The sequence below is a fragment of the Balaenoptera acutorostrata genome, chromosome 9 (assembly GCF_949987535.1).
Source record: "Balaenoptera acutorostrata chromosome 9, mBalAcu1.1, whole genome shotgun sequence".
Classification (NCBI taxonomy): Eukaryota; Metazoa; Chordata; class Mammalia; order Artiodactyla; family Balaenopteridae; genus Balaenoptera; species Balaenoptera acutorostrata.
This window is the reverse complement of record NC_080072.1, coordinates 93,710,617-93,723,108: the sequence shown is the minus strand read 5'-3', so window position 1 is coordinate 93,723,108 and position 12,492 is coordinate 93,710,617. Positions and strand designations below refer to the sequence as shown.

The window sequence follows — 12,492 nt, the reverse complement described above, 5'->3', positions numbered from 1 at the left end:
TTAGAATATCACTGTGTACCCACTTAAGGATAGAATGCTGCTACTGAGAAACTAGCTCTCTTTTATTTCTACTAAAAGGAGTGAACAGTAGGGGACCTTGGCTGTGTGAGCGTATGAGACTTTCTCTGTTTTGTACAATAAGCCAAAAACTATACATGAAATAGCCTCGGGCCTTTTGTCTTTTGTACCCAGCTCTTTCCTGTATTGCTCCTGATCAATTACACTTAAATCAACAAGAGTTGCTTGAACATTTTGACAATTATGTGCCCCATACCCTGAAGCATTTTTAAAGGGTTACTGAGATAAAGCTATTTCAAAAAATACTCCCTCCAAATTTTTTCAGGGTGGCATCAATGAAAGTAACTTAGAGGAAAGAAACTAGACCTTGAGTTCCTGGCCTACCACTCTAAGGCCAGGCAAGCATAAACCTTCATAGTAAAACCTAAGTTTGCTCCCAGTTGAGAATTTGGTTTCCATGGTCTTATATAAAAAGTATATGGAGACTTTAAGTCCCTATAAGCCCTTTCCAAAGAGTAAATACAGTTGATCATTCATAAGAGATGATGAAAATTATAATTTTGTTGAATAGGTGGAATATATATTATATATAATATATGTATTTATTTTTAATATATATATAAAATACTATTAAAAGTTACTATTCAGAGTCCTAAAACATGGATTTTTCTTACTTACCAAGAATGAACAGTAACTTGATCTCTAAACACAATAAAGCACCTGGTCATAGCAGAATCATAACAAATATTTGATATCAGAATGAATTCACTGTTCAGGTGTAAAGAGGGAATACCTTCAGTTTTCCTCTTTCTTGTACCCCATTATTGCATCCTGGACAGAGGGAATTTTCTTGATTTTAATCTAAAGGAGAAATGTTCACTTTTGTTAAGATGGAAATTGACAACCTCAGTAGGCAGAGGCACTGTTTTTATTTGGCTGAATTCCTGTTTCTAGTGATAATTCAAGGTGTAATAGGGTTTTCTCTGCCACTCCAAAATCTGAAAATGATAAGCATCTCACCAGAGTTTCAGGATGACCCATTACCTATTCTTTGGAAAGGATATTCAAAATACCATGCTTCATCAATGTCTTCTCTGACTTATTCATCAATGGACAACTACTGAGTTAAGACAGTGTCTTATCCTTGCTTCAAAAAAATAAAAACAAAAAAACCCCACAAACACAAAAAAACTGTTAATGATGAAAACTTATTATGCCAGGCCTTAGTATGGCCTGACTTGGAAATTTAGTTTCAGAGGCTTTTGTGAATATACCAAGGAAAGAGGACCTAGGTGTATCTTATTCCCACAGGCCGCCAATAAATATTTGCTTAACGGAGAAAAAATTAATATATAGTATAGGAGAGAACCTGACAGATGCTTAACATTATTGAGTGATAGCAATGCCCAAACTCATCTGTGATCAAACACTATGAAAGTATCCTCCTAAGGATAAACTTATTACAAATAAGAAGTGAAAATTCAATTATGGAGATACTTTCAGTTTCAGCTCTGATATGCAAAAAGCTTGGAAGTTGTCACTGTATCTTGTCCTTACAAGATAATGCTGTACAAAATGAAAATCAATGACTTTTCTCAGACGTGGTTAATAAAACATGTAACTATGAAAGAATTTTAAAACTGTAATTATGTATATGTATATATGTGTCTCTGAAAAATCTGTGTCAAAGAAAACTGAGGCTATCAGTATGAACTCATTTACCTCTATCTCTTCTTACCTTTATTTCCTCCCAAACTTACCAGTATCCATCCAACTCGAAGGATACAAGTGATTTTTATATACTGTGCAAGGTTTTTTTCTTATTCATATGTCCCTGTTTCCCCAATTCTCTAAATTATTATCTACATCTTCAGGATCTCCTTTATCGGTTCCTTCATTTCAACATATAAAATATAAGTCCTTCTCATTCTAAAAAATTCTTTTTTGCTAATTATTTTCTCTTTTCATCCAAACTCCTTCAGAGCAGCCTATTCCCACTGTCTTCACTAGCCCCGCCTGGCCCCGACAGGCAGCCCTATGCCCTCAATTTATTGCCATCTGGCTTTCTTGTCCACCACTTCACTGAACTGCTCTAAGGTCACTGGGGACCTAAATCCAATGGACACTTACATTCTCTGAAGGATGATGCTGTCATCTACTTCCTCCTTCTTGAAACTCTATCACCTCTCTCCTTCCCAGAATTCTTTCTCTGCTTATTACTTAAACGTTGTCAGTACTCACAATTTTCTGAAATCTCATCCATTTTCATGATTTTAATGACTGCTGATATGTGCTGATGACATTCAAATTTTTATCTTTCCATGTCTTCACATGCAGGTCCAGTTATCTACCAGTTTGTCTCCTGAATTCTACAGGTGCTTTAAAATTCAACGTGTCCAGAACTAAAGTCTTTTCCCCAATTCAGTTCTTTATCCCCTATTTCCAAACTCAATGATACCACCACCCAACCTTAGTCACACAGATGGGGGTTCAGCCTCCGCCTCCTACTTCTTCCTTACTTCCCAAGATCAAGTCTTGCTTGTAATTTCCTAAATACAATTAGAACTTATTTCCTCCCTTCATCTATACCTTATTTCAGACCCCTTTCTTCTTGCTGTTACCTGGTCTAGAAGTTACCAAATTGCTGTTTGGTGGAACCAGTTGTTAGGCAGTTCTATTAAAAAAGGACTCTAGAGTCAAATAGCTTTGAGGATGGCTGTGTACCATACGCCTGCTGTGACGATCCAGAATGAACATTAGCCTACAGCAGCCCGGAGAAGCTGTACAGTAAGCAAACCTGATTAACTTTACTTAAGCCAGGTTCTCCCTTCTGCCGGCCTATAAACCTTTCAGTAGGGACAGGAGAGGAGGTGGCAGCGTGAAAGTCCCACTCGAAAATAAAAAACGCTGCTCCTCAGAAGAATGGGGCATAATTGTCTCCAGGCTTCTTCAGATTCCTCATCCATACTGACGTCAGTGGTCTAAAATGCCACCTGAACTTGTCCTTTCCATCCTTAGCTATTTTCTGAGGAAAGCAGCTCCATGCACATGGATAGCTAAGACCCGCTCTCCTCCTCCTCGCTGCCTCCTTTAGGGGCGCTTGCCACTGCCTGATGACACTGCACTGATGCTCCAGAGCCTGTGCCTGTGGCGCCGTAACACACGCCTCGCACACTCACGGCTCTGGACTTCCGCTGTCCTCTCTGCCTTGAGTGTCCTTGCCCTTCACCGGCTGACTCACCAGTTTTTCACGAGTCCTTTAAGACTTAGCTTAGGGACTGCCTCTTTCGATGACTTTTCTTTGCCTGACAGCTCCCCCTCTTCTTCCACAAACACTGACTAAACGCCCTGAATATGCCCGTCACAGCATGTCACGTGCAGGATGAGACATCTGCTGTGTGTCTTCCCCTCTCACTCCACTGCTAAAGGGCCAACGCTACATCTTGCTCATTGTTTCACTCCTCTAACACTCAATCCATGACGAATGAACTAACTAGTACTCTAGTAGTCCTCTTAGTAACAATCAGGCAGGACCTTTTAGAAGAAATCTGACACTCCAGCTTTTCTCTGATCTCACCTTTCAGTCTGATTGAACTAAAGACTTATCTGTGCATGTTTTACCAGGAGACATAATTTAATCCAGAGATGTGTCATCACATACTCTTACATACTCTGCCGTTTAACAATTCGTCTCACGATGGGGGAAGGAGACAGGTGTGCTTTCTGACAGCCCCACTGTTTTGCACTTCTAGTACTCACTGGCTTCTCTCTCAGTGCCTTCCTTAAACCCTTCCTCTCTTAACAAGGAAACAGGATAACAAAGTAATTAAGAGCCTGGGTTCTGCCTATCTGTGAAAGAGAAACATAACCAAGGACATAGAGAATAGACTGGTGGTTGCCAAGGCGGGGGGCGGTGGGAGAAGGTTGGATTGGGAGTTTAGGATTAGCAGATTCAAACTGGTGTATATACAGGATGGATAAACAAAAAGGTCCTACATGGGACTTCCCTGGTGACGCAGTGGTTAAGAATATGCCTGCCAATGCATGGGACATGGGTTCGAGCCCTGGTCTGGGAAGATCCCACATGCCGCGGAGCAACTAAGCCCGTGCGCCACAACTACTGAGCCTGCTCTGTAGAGCCTGCGAGTTACAACTACTGAAGCCCGTGTGCCACAACTACTGAAGTCCATGCACCTAGAGCCCGTGCTCCGCAACAAGAGAAGCCACCACAATAAGAAGCCCACGCACCTCAAAAAAGCCTCCACTCACCGCAACTAGAGAAAGCCCACGTGTAGCAATGAAGACCCAACGCAGTCAAAAATAAAAAAATAAATAAATACATTTATTGAAAAAAAAGTGGATGTATTTAAAAAACCCCAAAAAGGTACTACTGTATAGCACAGGGAACTATGTTCAATATCCTGTGATAAACCGTAATGGAAAAGAATATGTAAAAGGATGTATATAAATGTATAACTGAGTCACTTTCCTGTACAGCAGTAATTAACACAACACTGTAATTCTACTATACATCAATAAAAAATAAAATTTAAAAAAACTGCCATAAAAATCATCACATAAGGGGGACTTCCCTGGTGGTCCAGTGGTTAAGACTTCGCCTTCCAGTGGAGGGGGTGAGGGTTCGATCCCTGGTTGGGGAGCTAAGATCCCACATGCCTTGTGGCCAAAAAACCAAAACATAAAACAGAAGCAATACTGTAACAAATTCGATAAAGTCTTTAAAAATAGTCGACATCAAAAAAAATCTTTTAAAACAAATCACATAAATCAGAAACAAATGAAACATAATAAAGTCCATACATTAAAAAAAAGCATGGGTTCTGGTCACATCCCAGCTTACCACTTACTTATAGCTGTGTAATTTTGGGTAACTCACATAATGTCTCCTCAGACTCCTCATCTATAAAATGGGGGTGGTAATAGTTCCCTACCTCATAGTGTTGCTGTAATCCATAAACACAGTTAAGTACCTTGGTAAATGTTTGGTGCTCTCTGGTTATTGTGAATTAAAATATGTCAATGGCTTCTGGCCATATGATTTATAATAGTTTGACATTTAACCAAATGGTAAAACTATTCCATTTATTATTCCCATCTCTTTTTACCCCTTACCCTGTTTTGTTGTTTATGTTTTCTCCCACCACAGAGTGTTAGTTCCAGGAGAGTAAAGGCTTTATTTTGTTCACTGCTGAAAGCAATAGCACCCAGAAAAGTACTGTACATATGAAGCCCTCAGTAAACACTAGCTGAATGAATGGTGCAAAGTGTCACGAGGAAAAATACACCAAAACTTTCATTATAATAAAAAAGTATAGATCTTTCTCTAATGGCTTCCAGTCAAGTATTTTAAAACACCATATGCTATAATAAAAACATAAGTAATTTATTAAAATTTGAAGGCAAAAAGATTGTAAAAGATTTAGACCTATGTTAGGCATGATGGAGTATGGATGGTTTCTGGAAATTCACAATCAGATCCAAGAGTATCACTTTCAGAATGTTCTAGTAGACTGAGTTTACTTTTAGTTGTCTTTGATGAAACAGTCACTATTCTACTCTCTTTCTTAACAGAAATGTGTTTTTTCGAAGACTCACTTCTAATTGGTTCATTAAGCAAAGAATTATTTTGCCCAATTCCTTTGCTTTTCTGCTTTACAGGTGAGTCAGTGCAGGAATGCAGGTCCTTCCCAGGTTGTTTCTTAGCAGAGTATTTTTTGGTATATTCACCTGCTTTGCTCATTTTCTCTGAAGAAGACCTGCTATTTCTAGATAATTCCTCTTCTTTTCTTTGACTTCCAGTTCCAGAAATGATGTCTGCTGAAGGAGAACATGTTCTAGCAATGAAATCTTCAAAAGACTCGTGCCGCTGCTCTGTGACTGGGACCCCCAGGTTGTCTTTGGAAGTTTCTAAGGCTTTCTGACTAGAGACTGGGACATGGAAGGAGTCGAGAGGCAAAGGAATCCCAGCATCACCTGTAATTTTTTGAAACTGGAGGGAAAGACAAAAGACAAGACAAAAATTCAGTGATGAACAAAGCCAACCATTAAAAAGTAGAGTTCAGGGCTTCCCTGGTGGCGCAGTGGTTGAGAATCTGCCTGCTAATGCAGGAGACACGGGTTCGAGCCCTGGTCTGGGAAGATCCCACATGCCACGGAGCAGCTGGGCCCGTGAGCCACAGCTGCTGAGCCTGCGCGTCTGGAGCCTGTGCCCCGCAACGGGAGGGGCCGCGATAGTGAAAGGCCCGCGCACCGCGATGAAGAGCGGTCCCCGCACCGCGATGAAGAGTGGCCCCCACTTGCCGCAACTAGAGAAAGCCCTCGCACGAACCGAAGACCCAGCACAGCCAAAAATAAATAAATAAATAAATAAATAAATAAATAAAATTTAAAAAAAAAAAAAAAAAAGTAGAGTTCAAAACTTCAGTGTTACTCTGTGATCTTATTATTAACACAGTCAATTGATTATTCAGAAGATTTCAGAGCCAGTTTTTTCTAATTATATCTTGCCAAGTGATTCTCAGCTTAACCTAGCTATATCCAAGGCTATGTCCGCTACATTTTCAGACTTTGGTGATTGGGGTAGTTATTACCCATTTCCTTTCCCTCACTAAAAATGAAACCCTACTCTGTAAGAAAATTAATTTCTTTTCTATCCTCCAGGCACATGTAAACAGTATATAGTTTGTGACCAGACTGTGTTCTCAAGCTGTCAGTTCCCAAGACCAGTCTGAGATTGGCTGAGGTGGGCGAAGGGGGCTCCAAGTAAGGCTAGAGGAAAAGCTGACAGGTTTCCCCTCCCATTCCCATGACCAGGTGAGTCACTATAATATCTTACATATTAGCTATGTCAAGATTACTTATTTTAAAAATTATATCAGTACATGTACCTTCATTAGTGTTCCTTCATTGTAAGCTGACTGCATACAAATAGAAACCTAGATAAAATATGAATAGAATAGACATTTATACAATGTAAAATTTGGAATTTTTTTTTAATGTTTTCTTTCTTCATTAAGGAGAGTTTGCTTTAACTCATAAATTTTCTAAAGAACTTCCAGTTTTCTTATGTACAACAATACAGTATCATGAAATGGGCCCACATTTACTAATCTCAGATTTGGAGAGGACCCCAGAGTCTGCTAGCTCCCGAGCATATGAACTATTAGAGACTGACCATTATTATTCTCTCTCTGACTTGGTCATTTCCTTTTTGCTAATCACTCTTAGAATCATTAAGTGCTGTCCTGTCCACTTACTTGGAGATTTTGCATTTGTACTGGGGCACTCTGCTTTGATTCTGATTTTTCTTCTTCAAGTGCCTTCTTTTCTTCTTTAGGTGGACTACTAACAGTGGAATTCATCTGGGGACGACCTAGTAAATGAAAATCTGACTGATCTATACCAGCCATTGTGGCCAGCTGCCCAAGCCTGGACCAGAGGAGGAAAGGAGAAAAGACGAAGGTTATTATAATCACATAAGAGCAGTTTAGATTTCCCCAGACCTACAATCATGAAATACTTCTAAAATCTTAAAAGCCAACATCCTACTCCAGTCTACAAGCCTCTCTCTCCCCCAAATTCTCAGCCCTTTCCAGATTCATCCTCTAGGAGACATCCCACTGTCTCACTAGCAGCTTCAACATGTACCATGCACGCCGTCCACTGCCTGCCACACCTCCATTCCCACACTTCTTTACCACCTTTCCTCCCGTTTCCAAGAATGTGTTTGTTCCTTCCTTCCCAACACCAATTCATTCACTGATAAAACACCACTCCATCAACTATCAATCTCCACTTCCCTCTTTCAGCAAAATTGCTCCCGGTTGAGAACCACAGACCTATATCTTCCCTGCAGATTAATCATAATTTTTATGTCTAAGACAAAAATAACTTTAATTCAAACTTATCAAACAAGCAAAATAAGGGGCTTCCCTGGTGGCGCAGTGATTGAGAATCTGCCTGCCAATGCAGGGGACACGAGTTCGAGCCCTGGTCTGGGAAGATCCCACATGCCACGGAGCAACTAGGTCCGTGAGCCACAATTACTGAGCCTGCGCATCTGGAGTCTGTGCTCCGCAACAAGAGAGGCTGCAATAATGAGAGGCCCGCGCACCGCGATGAAGAGTGGCCCCCACTTGCTGCAACTAGAGAAAGCCCTCGCACAGAAACGAAGACCCAACACAGCCATAAATAAATAAATAAATAAATAAATAAATAAACCCAAAGTTTAAAAAAAAAAAAAAACAAGCAAAATAAAATGAAAGATAGGAAAATTCTTATCCATTCCCGAATATTTTCAATGAAAACTGCCCTCAATTTAGTCTTTACAAAAAACTATACCTACTAATTACTCTGTCTACAGGTTACTGCTTTATAATGGGCTCCCCACTCTACCAAAGCAGGCTCCCCTATCTGCATTTCTTAAAAAATTTAATTCCTCATTTTAAAACGTCTATTATATTACCTATAATTGCACTAAATTTGGCTAAATATGGCCACGTAAGTGATGAAAATTGCTCCAGTTCCTCAGCAAACTACCATTATAGTCGCAAAGAGAAGAACGCCATGAAGAGAAATGAACTAACCCAGCATCTTTAAGGAGATCCAAGGAAGCATGGAACTTCTGGAAAGAATTCTCAATGCTGCCCAAAACACCTTCATCATCCAGGATCATGCTTGTCAATGAGTGGGCATGAAGGGCTTCAGACAAAGAGAAATTTATATTTCTTAACTGGGCATTTTCATGTTCCTGCTATAAAAGAAGACTGAAAATGACTGACATGATTTTTTCTCATTGTCATCAAAAGTAGTCTTGTCTAGTTTCAAGGAACAAAACTAAAACACTCAAAATGTAGTTAATCTGTAATTAACCTAACTCTCCACCAGTAAAGACAGAGACCATATCACATAATAACCAAAACCCCCAGGAACCCAACAAAGTTTCCTATATAACACTTAGGTGGTATATAAATAAACCAAAGCTATCATTTTATTAATGATCTTTCACAAAAGATCACATTTCTAACTGGTTAAATTCATAATGGAGCCTCATTCCACATTAGAAAATTACCTGCTTCAAGTTTCCCTTAAATTAGAAAGTGAATTATAGAATCTGATTTGAACAAAACATATTACAACTCTGCTGAATGTTAAGAATTAACTTTAGTGAGCAAAATATCTAATGCTTACGTTTAAAAGTCCTAAATCATACCCAACCCAATTTATTAAATGTACGATCACCAATATTTTCTTTGGCTTCTTCAAAATATTCACTCCCATGCACTCTTCCCCTTCCGCTCATCACCTATGCACTTAAACCCCCCTATAAGCTCAACTCTAGTATTTCTCAGAAAGGCTGTTATGTTCATGATGCCCCTTTTGCCTTATATAAGCAGGTGCTCAACATTTATTGAATGAGTGTCCGCCAATCCAGTGGATGCACTTTGAAAAATTCCTCCCTACACTCAACCTATGATAAAGTATATTTATACAGAACTTTTTAGATTATGCCCACTTTCATGCACATTACCTAATGTAATTCTTATAGTATATATTTTTATCTTTCATTGCATTCTTAGAAGTTTTCCAATATCTTAAATTTATTTAAATGATTCACTTTCCTAATTCATTGCCAGGAGAATCTCATCATGTCTTTTATGCTACTGTATATACAGTATATGCACAAAAAGTGCTTTCTTGAATCAAAGAATCATGAACAGAAAATAAGCTAATGTCATAAGAAAGCACACACACACACACACACACACACACAAAATGAGATTTTCACATCTTTAAAAACATGCTTTCTGGAATATAGATCATATGATCACTAAATATCAGTAAATGCAAAAGTCCATACGATACAACCAATCTGCAACATATTACAGTTTTAAAGTTTACAAACTATGTGTATATGGCTTAAAATCAAATCAAAATAAAACCGAAACACTCTCAAAAGTATAAGAAATTGTTTACTTCATTGACTCATTTATCAGCCTTAAGTCTTATTACTCTTTCCTCCTTTAACTGCTTTAGGCACTCCTCCAGTTTTTCCTAAACAAACAGAGTAAATGTTATAACTAATTCGTAGTATAATATCCAAAAGCCTTTCCAGCTATAGGACTCATCAGGATTTAGGGGCAGAGCCAGAAGTGAATTCAGATTTTAGTCTGCTACTGGTAATATCATACCATGCTAGTGAAATGAATTATCAAAATCTATCAAATTAGCATAGTAAAGATTTATTTAAATTCCACTTTTTCCAACATAAATTTGTGGCAGCCCACCATAAAAGGCATATGTGTATAACATAGCAAGTCAGAAATAAATAGTTAAGACCAAGAAAGATTCTATTTTTATTTGTGAGTCTCTCTATAGTAGGAAGTCCTATTAATGAACATGCTTAACATACCTGAATTGCATAATTGCAGATTCAAAAGCATATTTTTAAAAAGTAATCACTTTTAAAGCAATTTACAGTCAAGCACTCTTCCTGGAGTTCCCTGGGCATTAAATAATCTAATCATCAAAACCATGAGAGGGGGCTTGGCTTCCCTGGTGGCACAGTGGTTAAGAATCCGCCTGCCAGTGCAGGGGACACGGGTTCGAGCCCTGATCCGGGAAGATCCCACGTGCCTCAGAGCAACTAAGCCCGTGCGCCACGACTACTGAGCCTACGCTCTAGAGCCCCTGTGTCACAACTACTGAGCCCACGTGCCACAACTACTGAAGCCCAGGCACCTAGAGCCCGTGCTCCGCAACAAGAGAAACCACCGCAATGAGAAGCCCGCACACCACTAGGAAGAGTAGCCCCTGCTCGACGCAACTAGAGAAAGCCCGTGAGCAGTATCAAACACCCAGCGCAGCCAAAAATAGATAAATAAAATAAATTTATTTTTTAAAAAAAACAAACCCTACGAGGAAAGAACAATCACTAACTCCATGTTATTTTATAGATGAGGGAAACAGGCAGAGAAGTAGAGTAAGTAGAGCAGCACAGCCAAGGTCACACCACTAAGTAGCAGAGCCACACTGTGGACTCAGGAAGCTGGGTGCCGTTCCTGTTCACAGAGGTGGTAGTCTTCCCATTCACCAAGGTCACTAAAATAAAATGAACACTGAAACTCTCTTAGGAGTTTTAGAAACTAAGACACTTCGGTCCTTGAAGTGGGGACACTGCTTGCAATAGGCAGAATTCTAACAGAGCCCCTAAGACTCCTACTTACTGAAGTACACAAACCTTCCACTTATCCAATCAAACTCTAAATCTAGGTGCGGCAGTGAAGGGATTTTGCAGACGGAATTAAGGTTCAAAATCAGTTGATTTTTTTAAGATAGGGAGATTATTCTAGGTGGATGTGACCTACTCAGGCACCCCATGAAAAGGACTTGAACTCTTCCTGAATTGAAGTTCAAAAGAGACAAGAGGGAGACTCTCCATTGCTGGCTCTGAAGAAGTCCAATGCTGTGGCAGGGAAGGCAAGCGAGAGGCGTCTAGGAGCTGAGACTGTCCCCCGACTGACAGCCAGCAAGGAAATGAGGACCTCTGTCCTGCAACTGCAGAATCTGAATTATGCCAACAAGCCAAAGAAGCTTGGAGGCATTCTTTCCCAGAGCCTCTGGATGCTAACACAGCCAGACTGACATCTCGATTTCATCTCTGTGACCCACACAAACTGTGGTGAACATCCAACATTTGGGGCTCAGTGTGTTACACTTAAATTTCACGTGCTTTAACACTCTCAGGAGGGAACCCACATGTTCCCGTGTGTATCTGAGCAGGAAACCCAGTCACGCTGTGCCTGGACTTCTGACCTGCAGAACTGTGAGCTAGTCAAATAGGTATTGTTTTCAGTCAGTGAGAGTGTAATAAAAGAATTAATATTCTACTCAACCTCCAGGTTCGTGAACAAAATAAATGATTGTCATTGTTTTAGGCCACTGTTTCGGGGTGGTTTCTTATGCAGCGATAAACAATCAGAATACTTATACTTATGAGAACAGTAAGGTATATTTATACATTTTAACTGCTTTGAAGAATCACTTAAAGAATGAGGAACTCTTGAGTTCCCATCACTGGGAGAGGAACTGGTATCGCTTTCTGGAGAGTAGTTTTTGGTACCTAACAACAATCCTACATCAGGAGTTTACCCTAAGGAAATCAAAGATGTGGGCAAAGATTTATCTACCAACATCATGTCATAAGATTGTTTATAACCAAACCCTAGAAGAAAGCTAAGAGCCTCCAAATTGGGATTGGTTTCAATAAAAACAGCTCACCGTCTGAAGGAATGCGCTATGAAGCCACTAAGAAAAGAATGACAAGAGGTCTCCACCAGAGTTAATGAATGGGCTTCAGGAGTTCTACATTCAAAATATATCTGTGCGTTTTTCCTGGGAGATGATGCATAAGCTTAATCAAATTCTCTGATGTAGAAGAGTATTTAGTGACAT

At 39.7% G+C, this 12,492-nt stretch overlaps 1 protein-coding gene across 1 annotated transcript; it reads right to left on the bottom strand.

The window, feature by feature from the left end:
- Positions 1-5,630: 5,630 nt before the first annotated feature.
- LOC130708910 (centrosomal protein of 78 kDa-like) lies at positions 5,631-8,741 on the bottom strand. The gene is made up of 4 exons (XM_057553308.1): positions 8,625-8,741; positions 7,296-7,467; positions 5,696-6,028; positions 5,631-5,636 (listed from the first exon to the last, which is right to left on the bottom strand). The coding sequence occupies exons 1-4, from the start codon at positions 8,711-8,713 to the stop codon at positions 5,631-5,633; spliced, it is 600 nt and encodes a 199-aa protein (XP_057409291.1). The 5' UTR covers positions 8,714-8,741.
- Positions 8,742-12,492: the final 3,751 nt, after the last annotated feature.

What these genes read in the sequence shown, in the direction of transcription:
- LOC130708910 (XM_057553308.1), bottom strand. Translation starts at nt 8,713, where the DNA reads ATGATCCTGGATGATGAAGGTGTTTTGGGCAGCATTGAGAATTCTTTC. An exon ending in GATCTCCTTAAAGATGCTGG is followed by an intron (nt 7,468 to 8,624) that starts GTTAGTTCATTT and finishes CCTCTGGTCCAG; the next exon opens with GCTTGGGCAGCTGGCCACAA. An exon ending in TACAAATGCAAAATCTCCAA is followed by an intron (nt 6,029 to 7,295) that starts GTAAGTGGACAG and finishes CTTTCCCTCCAG; the next exon opens with TTTCAAAAAATTACAGGTGA.